The sequence below is a fragment of the Capricornis sumatraensis genome, chromosome 1 (assembly GCF_032405125.1).
Source record: "Capricornis sumatraensis isolate serow.1 chromosome 1, serow.2, whole genome shotgun sequence".
NCBI classification, from domain to species: Eukaryota; Metazoa; Chordata; class Mammalia; order Artiodactyla; family Bovidae; genus Capricornis; species Capricornis sumatraensis.
The window spans coordinates 192690293-192702590 of NC_091069.1; the positions used below are offsets into that span (position 1 = coordinate 192690293).

The window sequence follows — 12298 nt, forward strand, 5'->3', positions numbered from 1 at the left end:
ATTTTTGATCTGTGGCATCACCTACGTGAAAACTTAACTGTGAATAGATTGCCCTGTTAATGCCTGTAATGTAGGAATTAAAGCTTCTGAGTAAGTGGTAGAAAATTAATATAAAGCAGGGAATTCTAGAATAATTATTTAACATACAAATTTAGGAAGTTTTAACCTATCCTTTGGTTGAATGGACACAGTAGAGATATAGAATGTTACAATTATAAAATGTTAATTGTTATATATATGGGAATACTTGAGTAAACAAATCTATAATGTGTTTTAAAATGCAGTGAATTTCAGATGTATATTGATTTAATATGCTAATATGTACAATATTACATGTAGCATTTCTAAAACTTACCAACTTCAGAAACATAGCCTCCCCTGACCCAGTCTCTTGAGATTAGTTGTTTGGTGAGACTCTATTTCAGAAAACTTGAAAGAAATATATCTTAGGGTAAATTTTCCTTCTCTTTCCAACTCATCTAACATACTGTCATCAGAATCACCTGAAAAACCACATATGATCTTTTTATTCCCCACCTCTAAGATCTTTATTCCATATTGCTTAAAACTTGACTCTCCTTAACATGGCAATTGAAAAGTTGAATTCTTCACCATTTGGCCCTAACCTCTGCCTTCCACCCTTCATCTCTGTCATCTGTATCCACTCTTTCTTAACATCCCCCCATTCCATCTTTGCCCTCCCACCCTACACTTTAACCATGTTAGAGTATTTATGCATCCCCACTTACCTTTTTAGGCCCGACTCAAATGAAGCCTCTTAGGTAATGCTTTTAATGATTTCTCTTGGGTAGATTTCATCATCTCCTTGCTCCCATGGTACTTTGTCCACACCACAGTTACTACTTTGCATATTCAGTTATTTTGTATCTCCACGACCAGCAGGAAGCCTGAGTGATGAAGATATTCCTATTGAAACGAATAACAAAAATAATATTCTCAAAAAATGAAAAAAACTGGTCTTGGAAAACTGCATTGAAATGTGAAAGCTATTCAATACTGTTTTATTTTTTAGATGTCACCTTTTCTTGATAAAAGACTGACATTTTTCTTATCCCTTTAGCAAAGTACCAGATGGATGAAATAAAATATAGGGTTCTTTAAAAACATGAGCTTATAGATACTAGTGGCATACTAATATTTTATTTTATTCATTTAAATTAGTCTCTCCTTAAATTTTGGTAAAATAAGTACTATAAAAATGGAATTCCTTTTAGTTTTAGTTTTATTTGTCATATTACACATGTATTTAATGTGTATTTCAAATTCTAGGCATTAGCAAGGATAAAGCAAGAAATAAGAGAAAAAGAAAATCTGGTTAAGGAAAAAATCAAGTTTTTGGAAAGTGAAATTGGGAATAACACAGAGTATGAAAAAAAAATTTCTGTTGCTGATCGTAAAGTTTTAAAATGTAGAACAGAATATCAACATCATGAAGCTAATAGAATTCAGCTGAAGGATGAGGTATGTCAATTAAAAGGACTGGTTTGTGTTTATAACAAATAACTATACAGATAAGCATAAAGGCTTTCCTTTGTTAAGGACCTGCTTTTAGTTCTTTTTGTTACATTCCTTCGTATTGTGAAACTTGAACTTTTAGGATACACTAGGGCTTTCCTGGTAGCTCAGACGGTAAAGCGTCTGCCTACAATGCGGGAGACCCGGGTTCGATCTCTGGGTCAGAAAGATCCCCTGGAGATGGAAATGTCAACAACCCACTCCAGTATTCTTGCCTGGAAAATCCCATGGACGGAGGAGCCTGGCTACAGTCCATGGGGTCGCAAAGAGTCGGACACAACTAAGTGACTTCACTTTCACTTTCTGTTGAAACCTTGATTGGATAAAGGCAACAGGGGGCTGTCATTCAGGTGGTATAAAGGGTTCCCCTGGTGTTGTGCAGTGCCCAACTTTCCTATCACACGTGGTGTTTTGTTATTAACTCAAGGCAAAAGACTTCTGAAAAGTCTAGGCTGGAAATCATAAGATAAAGGAAAATAGATAAATGTGAAGATGAATTATTGACATTGGTGATATTTTGAAGTGTCTTTCCAGAGATACATGCATATGGTGGTTTTACCACTCAAATTCTAGCAGAAACTACTGTTGAAGTTCAGTGTTTTACCTTGTTAAGGGAAAACATTTCAGTGTAGTAATGGGACAATGTAGTGGTATAATGTCTTTAAACAGAGAGAATAAAATCTGCTTTGGTCTGTTCTTCTTTTGAGCATACATGTCAACTAGATTATTCCATGGGTAGAGTTAGCAATTCCCATAGTTAGCAAATTATCTGAAGTTACTGATATTTGGATGGGAAATTGAAACATTGCAGAGCATTTCATTTTATAAGTTGTTATACTTTATATTTCTGATAAAGAAGGAAAGTTTTTTTCTATCTGGAGAGAATAAGTAAGATCTTGCAAAAGCAAAAAAGTGAATTTCTTACATAAATTAAATGTCACAGCTAATAGCTCATTCTCCAAAATTTTAAAGCTTAAACCAGTTGTAGAAAAAAATGTAGGTATTCATTTATTTATAATTTATTTTTTGAGATAGAATTCACATATCAAATACACTCTCTTAAAACATACAATTCAATACTTTTTAGTATTTTACAGAATTGTGAAACCATTATCACTACCTAATTTTAGAGTATTTTGGTCTTTCAAAAAGAAACCTCATACCCATTAGCAGTGGCTTTCCTTCTGTCCCTCTCCTCCTCCAACCCAGGCCCTGGCAACTCCTGATCTACTTTGTCTTGGTGGATTTGCCTATTTTGGTCATCATACAACATGATGCATTTTGTGTCAGGTTTTTTTTTACTTACATGATGTTTTCAAGGTTCTTATAAGATGTAACATGTAAAAGTACTTCATTTTTTCTCAGAATTTTTTTATTGTGGTGAAATATGTACACAATTTACCATCTTAACTGTCTTCAGATGGACAGTTTAGTGTTAAATACCTCACTAATGTTGTACAACCACCACTATCAACCATCTTCATAACTCTTCCCTTGTAAAGCAGAAACTCTGTACCCATCGAACAATAATTTCCCATTTCCCTGTCCTCCCAGCCCCTGGAAACCACCATTCTACATTCTGTCTCTAGAATTTTAGCTACTCTAAGTACCTCATATAAATGGAGTCATAAAATACTTGTCTTTTTCTGGCTGGCCTATTTCACTTATTTTTCTTAGCATAATGTCCTCAAGGGTCATCCATGTTACAGCATATGTCAAAATTTTGTTCCTTTTTAAGGCTGAATAGTATTCCATTGTGTGGCTGAATAGTATTCCATTGTGCGTATATACTATATTTTGCTTATCAATTCCCCTGTCAATGACCTTGGACTGCATTCCTGTTTTGGCTATAATGAATAATGCTGCTGTGAGCATGGGTGTAGAATTATCTCAGAATTGCCTTATCAAACAATAATTACATTTTTAATTTTTGGAAGAATTACCACACAATGGTAGTACTATTTGATATTTTCACTAACAGTGCACAAGGGTTCCAATTTCTCCACATCCTCATCCACACTTGTTGAGATTTTTTGATGGTAGCTATATTAATGGTTGTGAAATGGTATTTCAATGTAGTTTTGATTTTTGTTTACCTAATGATTAATGATGTTGAGCAGTTTTTCATGTGCTTATTTACCTTTTGTATCTCTTCTCTGGAGAAATATCTATTCAAGATCTCTGACCATTTTTGAATCAGGCTTGTTGTTGTTGTTGAGTTTTAGACGTTCCCTATATATCCTGGATATTAGTCCCTTGTCAGATATATAATTTGTAGTTATTTCCCCCTCATTCTTTGTGTTTCTTTTTTGCTCTGTTGATATTACTTTTGCTGTACAAAAATTTTTAGTTTAATGAAGTCAAACTTGTCTATTTTTCTTTGATTGTCTGTGCCTTTGGTGTCGTATCCAAGAAATCATTGCCAAATGCAATATTGTGAAGCTTTTGTTCTATGTGCTTTTAACTCATATATAGATCTCTATAATTTGTCAGTATCTTACAAGTCATTTGAAATTTATTATCAGATCAAAAAGAAAATTTGTTAAATATGTTACAGAAACATGGTTATTATGTTTGTCACTGTTATGTAGGTTAGAAATGAATGTGTTCAGAATAAAAATTCTTAGAAATGAAATTATAAGATATAGAGTAAATATATCATTTCTGTCTGTTAACTAATAAATAGCTGGATTCTTTAAAAACCACTGTGAATAGAAGTTCCAGTGATTTAGAAGCTCTGAGGAAAAATATTTCCAAAATAAAGATGGACATTAATGAAGAAACAGCAAGGTAAGAAAAAAAATATTTAAGAATGTTTGTAATTTTTTAATATTTCTAGAAAAATTATTGAATATTGGTTTTTTGGTTCAATAACTATAAAATTATAGCTACTAATTTATTAAACCTAAACAATTTTTACTGAGTTTTTCAATACAAAGCCTTAGGAGCAATATTTTTATGACCTACTAAATATATGCTGGTATTAAAAGGTTTATGGCAAAAGAAGCTTCACGTTATATGAAGAAATCTTAGGATAAACTGTTCTTTCTTTGTTTGCATTAAATATCTTTTAGACATGTTTTCTGCTTTTTCCTCAAATTCTCTATAGGTTACGCAAAATTAAAAATCATAATCAGATTGTAAGAAAAAAATTAAAGGAGATAACTGAGAAAACTATGTCTGTAGAGGAGAAAGCTACCAACTTGGAAGACATGCTAAGGGAGGAAGAAAGAGGTGTGAAGGTAAAGTTTAGTTTCAGTTTTTAAGAAATTACAGCAAATTTAGTAATAGTGAATAAACTAGACTCTTGAGATCGATGAGCAGGAGGTCTTTTAATAAAGCTGTGATTTCTGAGGTCATCATATTTCTAATTAGATTGTTGAGTTGTTGAACCTCTTTATTTTAAGCTCTTAATTCTCCATTTGCTTCACTTTCAGCATTTAACTTTGATGTCATCTCTGAATGGTAGATCCTCTGAGATTCCATGTCCTCCCAATGCCTACTGTGTGCTTGTCCCTGTTTGCAATCCATATGTATTTTCTTAAATTGCAAATGTATCTTGAAAAATGCCCTTGTTTTACAGCTGATTTCTTCCTGCCTATCATTTTTTGCTTGTGATCCAATTCCCTCCCAGCAGTCTGCATTCATTACATATATTTCTTCAGCATCTGCTGTCTCTTTAACCTCTTCCAGCTTGGCACCATTATTGGTAAATGGGCTTATAAATGCTAACACCTTACTAACTTCCCTGGCACCCCTTTTCTACCATAATCCATTCGGCATTCTGGTAGCATTAAAGCCAATTTTTGAGGAACTGGAATAGGCTAGTTGGCCATTTCCTCTTTGAAAACTCCAAATGATTTGTGTGACCTGTCACATAGGCACTGTGTAGGCACTACTTCTTGCTTTTACTCTTTTTTGTCTAATGGGGGAAGAGGAAGGGCAGCTCAAGGTGCTTGTAGAATCTCCCATTTGCAGAGGCTTGTTTCAAGTATGGTTTCATTTATATCTGGATAGAATCCAGCTTCCTTAGTGTGCTGTTGTATGTTTAAAATCCTGAGTAACAACGTCATGCAACAGTCTTGATTTGAGTGTTATTTGAGTCCAAATCATGCAACATTATTTTAAAAAATGTTATGACTTTTTCCCCTCAGAAAGCATGATTTTCTGTTAGCACATGAAATGGGACAGTATTGGAGCTTATTAGAAATCTTAAAGACTGTGAATTTTATATGAAATAAACCTTCTGAAGAAAGAATTAAAAACTAGTGATATTTAAAAAGAAATTAGCTGAATTAATAAACAGTAAGGTTGGCCACATGTGTGAGCAGGGCTGTGTTCTTGGGGTTTTGTTTGTTTGTTTGGGAAAAATCTTAGCCCTCTATGTTTTGCTGACTTATTTACCACCAAGCCCTGACTTTAAAACTCAGCCAGGCAGTCATTGAGAAGGTCCTGAACCCAGTGGAAATTTTCTATTATATGAAAAGCAATATATTTTATAAGCTTGTATATCAGATTAGGTTTCTTCATTTGTGAAAATTCAGATGTACCAATCACAGACTTCTTTTGTTACATATTGAGGTTCATTGGAGACCAAAGAGAAATATGCTTACCTGTCTATAACAGCACAGAAGGAAATTATTTCAACATTCTAAAATGAGAGCTTTCAATAGATCTTGGCATGTGAGATCTATTTGAAGTCTAGAATACATTAATGTGACGCTTTGAGGTCAAGACAGACCTGCCTCCTGAGACGGGAGAAGTGAAAATTGGGTACTGGTTTCTGTTTCCTAGTGGGCTGCATGGGTAGGGAAGTCAGCTGCAGGCAAAATGTGAGTAAGGAATAGTGCCAGTAGTGTGTTAGTGCCAGTGCTTACCAGCTCACAAAAGCTGATAGTTAAATTTTCTGGAATTTTATAAGTCAGCTGCTAAATGTAGCTATTATTAAAAATCAAACTATATAGACTCACAATTAAATAAATTATATTAAAAACAAAGTAAAAAGTACTCAGCACATATCACTTCTAATTAGTTTTCTACTCTTTACTGTTGTCTATGCTTTTAAGGTTACTTAAAATTACTAACATCTATCATATCTGTAGTGGTGTTGTTCAATCACCAAGTTGTGTCCGACTATTATATCTGTATAGTGGATATACTGCATAATGATCTGCAACTGCATGTCTCTTCCCAGCTTTGAATATAGAGGAATCATGTGAGTAGCTTGAAATTGGCCTTAGTGGGAATATAAATAATTATGGAAATCAGCCTCTTCTTCCTAACCTCCCATCTACTAGAAACCTGGTGGTTAAGCATTTATCTGCTCACCACTGAATAGTGCTGAAAACAAGGTGGGAGAGTTCTTCCCTTAACATTTTCAAGACTTTAGTAAACTTTGGGAACTTATAAGCTGTGTGTTTTCAATGTATTTTATGTTCCAAAGAAACCAGTGAACATGGTCAAGTTCTAAGGCTAAGGTGACACAGGGTAGATGACGTATCAAGGTATATGATACAGGAATAGTGGATGAGAGTAGACTACAAGCAATGTTGGGAATGTGTTGAAATTGTAAGAAGGGCTTTATACTCTCTAGGGCTAAAATGAAGGTTCATTGATGAACCCCTAAATTATAGTATTCATTCAGTAAAACATTTAAAGGTATTATATTACATTAATCATTGTTATTCTTATTATCAGGAAGTAGAAGTTCAGTTGAACATAGTGAAAGATGTGTTATTTAAGAAAGTTCAGGAATTACAGACTGAAACAATGAAAGAAAAAGCTCTTGTATCTGAAATTGAAGGAACCCGTTCTTCTCTAAAGCACCTCAACCATCAGTTACATAAACTGGACTTTGAAACCTTGCAGCAGCAAGAAATTATGTACACTCAGGTAGATGTTACTCTTATAAATGTCTTCATATTGATTTGTCATAATTGTGATGGTCAAGATACTGCAGTGTGCTAAGAAAAAGATTTCTATGAACTCTTGAGGTTGGGAGGGCATAGACAGATGCTACAGACTGCAGGGGGTGTGGGTTCCATCCCTGGCCAGGGAACTAAGATCCTACATGCTGCATGGTGCAGCCAAAAAACAACAACAAAAAGAACTCCTAAAACCCCTGCAAAACTGTATGTTATGCATACATCAGCCTCTCCACCCCTGTCCCTGGACCAATAGGTTAAAAGTATTTTTAAAGTTTTCCTTTTTGGTTCTCTTTACATATTCTGTCCATGTTAATTGTTTAATGTCCTCCCTCTCTACATCTTAATTTCTGCATCTTATATATTCTTAATTTCTCAGAATTACAGATGCTGAAGTATAATTTTCAAAATATTGTTTAAAAGTTCATCATATTTGAGCCTTTCATGGCTAACAATCTGTGACTCTTTTTTGTACTCTGTAGAAAAATACCCTCCAAAATCCATGTCCGTGTGAACCTAGTAGATTTACTGATGTTCTATGATGATAGTATGATAAATACCCACCTAACTGCTCTATTATATTTTCAGATTAGTTGTGTGTTATTATCATATACTCTGGTTGTTGAAGAATAGTTTACTGTTTCTCCCCTTGGAGTAAGAAGGACTTCATCACTAGAAAATTAAAGTGACTTTAGTAAATGATGACATCAGACCAAACTCATGAAAATATTTACAGTGTGTTTGCATCTACAAAAATGGTTTTAACTGTTTCTCCCTACTGACTTTCTTTAAAACCTGTAACAGGATTTTTACATTCAACAAGTAGAACGCCGAATGTCGCGCTTAAAGGGAGAAATTAATTCAGAAGAGAAACAAGCCCTTGAAGCAAAAACAGTTGAACTTCAGAAGACATTGGAAGAGAAAAAATCTGCACTTTGCCTTTTGGAAACACAGATCAAGAAGCTTCATGTAACTTAGCTAAAATACTTTTTATGCTTCAAATATCCTAATTATTAGTCATTTTACATTAACATGTTCCTAAGACTGACTTTGGATAGGATGATTGCCAAGCTACCCACATATGTAATAAATGTATGAACTAATGCCCGTATTTCTGTGCTTACATTCTCATATGGAAATGTGAAAATAATGTTACCATTGATTATGCATTTGCTGTATGCTATGTTTATGTCTTTAGTGTTTTATTTCATTTAATCCTTATAAATGTCTTGTGAGGAAGATATTATTACCTGTTTTACAGATAAGTAACTTGTTCATGATTTCACAGAGAGGATTTGATCCTTGGTCCATGTGACTTAAAAGTAGTCTTAAATGGTACATGATTTTAAAAACTGATAAGTTCTAGTTTCTATTATGTGTCTCCCATAATAACTTGATTGCTTTTTATCACTGAATTGGCATCTAAAAGAAGCTGCTTTTTTATGGGTCATCTTTTGTTATTACAAAAATATTTTATAAATATTTACTTAGTTACATGTTTCATATGACTATTTTATTAATAAGGTTAATCCTAAGGTTCATCCTTAGGTACTTTAATATGTTTATGGTAATATAAAACCTGTGTTAGGGGAACCTATGTAATATAGAACCTATGCTAATGTTTAATTGGCAAGAGTGAAGGCCAGTTAAAAGCATGGATCTGAATGGGAGAACTCCAATTTTAAATGTTGAACAGCTGGAAAGGCTAGTAATGAATGTCCTCTAGTGGTTAAATGAAAAATTGCCCTGAATTCCTTAAGGGCTACAAAGGTGAAAGGGAGCTATTACTTTTTTAAATTAGGAAAGAAAAAAAATTCAATATGACAAAATATTGGTTTTGAGTGGTTTATAGCCTGATTAAATTTTTAAAAGACTATTTCCTTGAATTAGTAATAGGAGCGCATGTTTTGGAATCAGAACTGGTTTTGAATGTCAAGGTTATACCTAACTACCTGGGTTGGGAAGATCCCCTGGAGGAAGGCATGGCAACCCACTCCAGTATTCTTGCCTGGAGAATCCCATGGACAGAGGAGCCTGGAAGGCTGCAGTCCTTAGGGTCACACAGAGTTGGACACAACTGAAGTGACTTAGCACAGCACAGTACTGTTTATTTAACTTTTCTGAGTCTTAGTTTACTCATTTTTAAATGGAAAACAATATTTGATATTATTTTAGGACATTTGGGAGAATTAGAAGCAATGTGTATCTTAACACAGTGCCTTTAGTATGTTCTCAATAAATGGTATTGTTTTAATTATATAGAATATGAGAATATTAGTGCTATAGAATGATAGGAGGATGACATTCATATCTGGATGTGTTTTTTGATGCTAACTCAATTGTTTCTGTTTTGCTGTGTGAGAGTGGTTCTAGTGTTCCCCATTTTAACTACCATGGGGCTCTGTCCATGATGCAGTAGGCTAGTACTTATGCCTATCCCAGCTCTGGTTTTGACAGAGGTAAATAAATTAATAGTCATACAAGTGAATTTTTAAAGATATTAAAGCTAGTTAACTTTCTAATGAAGGTTTTATCTTCTTGATAGTAGTGTTAGATTGTAGTCATTCTACATTCTCTTTCCCATGCCACTCCATCTCTTATTTTGAATAACAAACAAATTTCCTATAGTTGAAATTACCTTAAATTAATATTTTAATTCTAAAAGTTAATTTTTTGAAGTCATATCTTTATGTGAAAGAAAAAATTCTTACTGTCTTGTTTCAATCTTAGGTTCTGATTGTTCAGAGAAATACAGGCAGTGAGAAAGGTAGGGGAGGGAGGAAGCAAGGGAGAGAGGAAGCGAGGGGAAAGGGAGAGAGATCTTGGCACTAGAAACTTTTTGCTTTAGGTCCCCTAAGAGGGACTAATAAGGACAAAGAGAGCAAACCTCATTCTAGTTCTGGGTGGAAGGGAGGATGCAAACTTGTATAAAACTGGAAGACTGATGAGTATGACCCATTCATTCAGTCGATGGAATTTGATCTTATCTAGCATTTTTCTCTTCAGCAATATATGATTATATACATAATAATAATCATAACAACATTTTTCTGTGTCAAACATTATTGCACATATTACAGTAACTTCTTTAACCCTCCACAGCAGCCCAGGTAGGTAGGTGTTGTTATCATCTCCATTTTAGAGATGAGGACACTAAGGAAGAATAGGTTGCCCACTGGTGTTGGATGGCTGATAAGTAATTGCTGCTGTTGCTAAGTCGCTTCAGTCGTGTCCAACTCTGTGCGACCCCATAGACAGCAGCCCACCAGGCTCCCCCATCCCTAGGATTCTTCAGGCAAGAACACTGGAGTGGGTTGCCATTTCCTTCTCCAATGTGTGAAAGTGAAGTGGCTCAGTCGTGTCCAACTTTTAGCCTTCTCCGGATAAGTAATTAAGACCGTCTAATTCCAGAGCTTGTAGTTAACCAAAACCCTTTGCTTTCTCACACTGTTAACATTTTTACCTTCTGGGGCTTGGGTTGAATCAAATGATGAAATCCAGAAGGTGAACCCTGTATTTAAACAAAACTTGAACTCTACCCTCCCATGTCTTCCCATAAAGGGCAATCACTTAATAATTCAGTTTGAATGGTAATCATACATGATATTTCCTAGAATTACTAAAATCAAACTGAACCCAAACATCAACAAATAATAAAAATGAAAGTGTTTCTATGAGAATATTCACGTATATCTTATTAGAGATGTCAGAGTATGAAGGGGTGAGATTTAAAAATCTGATTATTATAAATATTTAATGGAGCATATGATTCAATGTGTCATGCATATAATGTTATTTAAAATATGTATTTATACCTTTTTTCCTCTTTACAGAATGATCTTTACTTTACCAAGAAGTCAAATAGTAAATATCGTGATGAAAAACAGTCCCTCATGACCAAAATAAACGAACTAACCCTTTTCAATGACAGATCAGAGAAAGAACTTACTAAAGCCAAAGCTTTAAAACAGGTGCAATAAAGTCATGTTTATATATAATATTAAAATCCACATATTTTCAGGCTAATTGTAGAAAAAATTTTTAATATACCAAATTATAAAGGAACAAGTCACTATAATCACTGTACAGATAATAAGCAGTGTTATAGTATATTATTGTCTTTCAGTCTTTTAAAGAAAATGGATTTATATATTGTATTCAAAAATTTAAAAATATATGATACATGTTTTCTAAACATTAAGTATCTTTAAAGACTTCCTACACCCCATTGCATGAAGTTACTATAATTTATTTGACCATCTATTTTTGGATATGTATTTTTTTCCAGTGTTTGGCTATTATAGATAGTATTCTCATGTACTGTGCACATATTTCATTGTACAGTTGTTCATATAGTTTCTTAGTATAAATTTCTAGCTGTATAATTAGAATGCATATTTCTAGTATCTTGAAACTATTTTCAAACCATTTGCCTTCTAGAAGGTTCAATTAATACTCCCACCAGCAATGTATAAGCATTCTATTTTATTTACCACCACCAAGCCTGGATAATATAATGTATAAAATTACTGTTAGTTTGATGGGCAAACATGGTATTTCATTGTTTTTAGTCTGCATTTTAAAGTTGTGAGTGAAGTGAAGTTGCTCAGTCATGTCCGGCTCTCTGCAACCCCACGGACTGTAGCCTATCAGGGTCCTCTATCCATGAAATTTTCCAGGCAACAGTACTGGAGTGGGTTGCCATTTCCTTCTCCAGAGGATCTTCCCGACCCAGGGATCGTACCCAGGTCTCCCACATTGCAGGTAGACACTTTACCATTTGAGCCACCAGGGAAACCTGCATTTTAAAGTTAGTGACATTTTAAAACATTTTAAGC

The 12298-nt window shown here is 34.1% G+C and overlaps 1 protein-coding gene across 1 annotated transcript in view; it reads left to right on the plus strand.

Moving 5' to 3' along the window:
* CCDC39 (coiled-coil domain 39 molecular ruler complex subunit) overlaps positions 1-12298 on the plus strand; it is a 54702-nt gene that overhangs the window by 16502 nt on the left and 25902 nt on the right. The window contains exons 7-12 of the mRNA XM_068984689.1: positions 1291-1482; positions 4223-4326; positions 4646-4778; positions 7234-7428; positions 8265-8429; positions 11294-11431. Coding sequence (XP_068840790.1) covers positions 1291-1482; positions 4223-4326; positions 4646-4778; positions 7234-7428; positions 8265-8429; positions 11294-11431 — 927 coding nt within the window. The remainder of the gene's footprint in view (positions 1-1290; positions 1483-4222; positions 4327-4645; positions 4779-7233; positions 7429-8264; positions 8430-11293; positions 11432-12298) is intronic.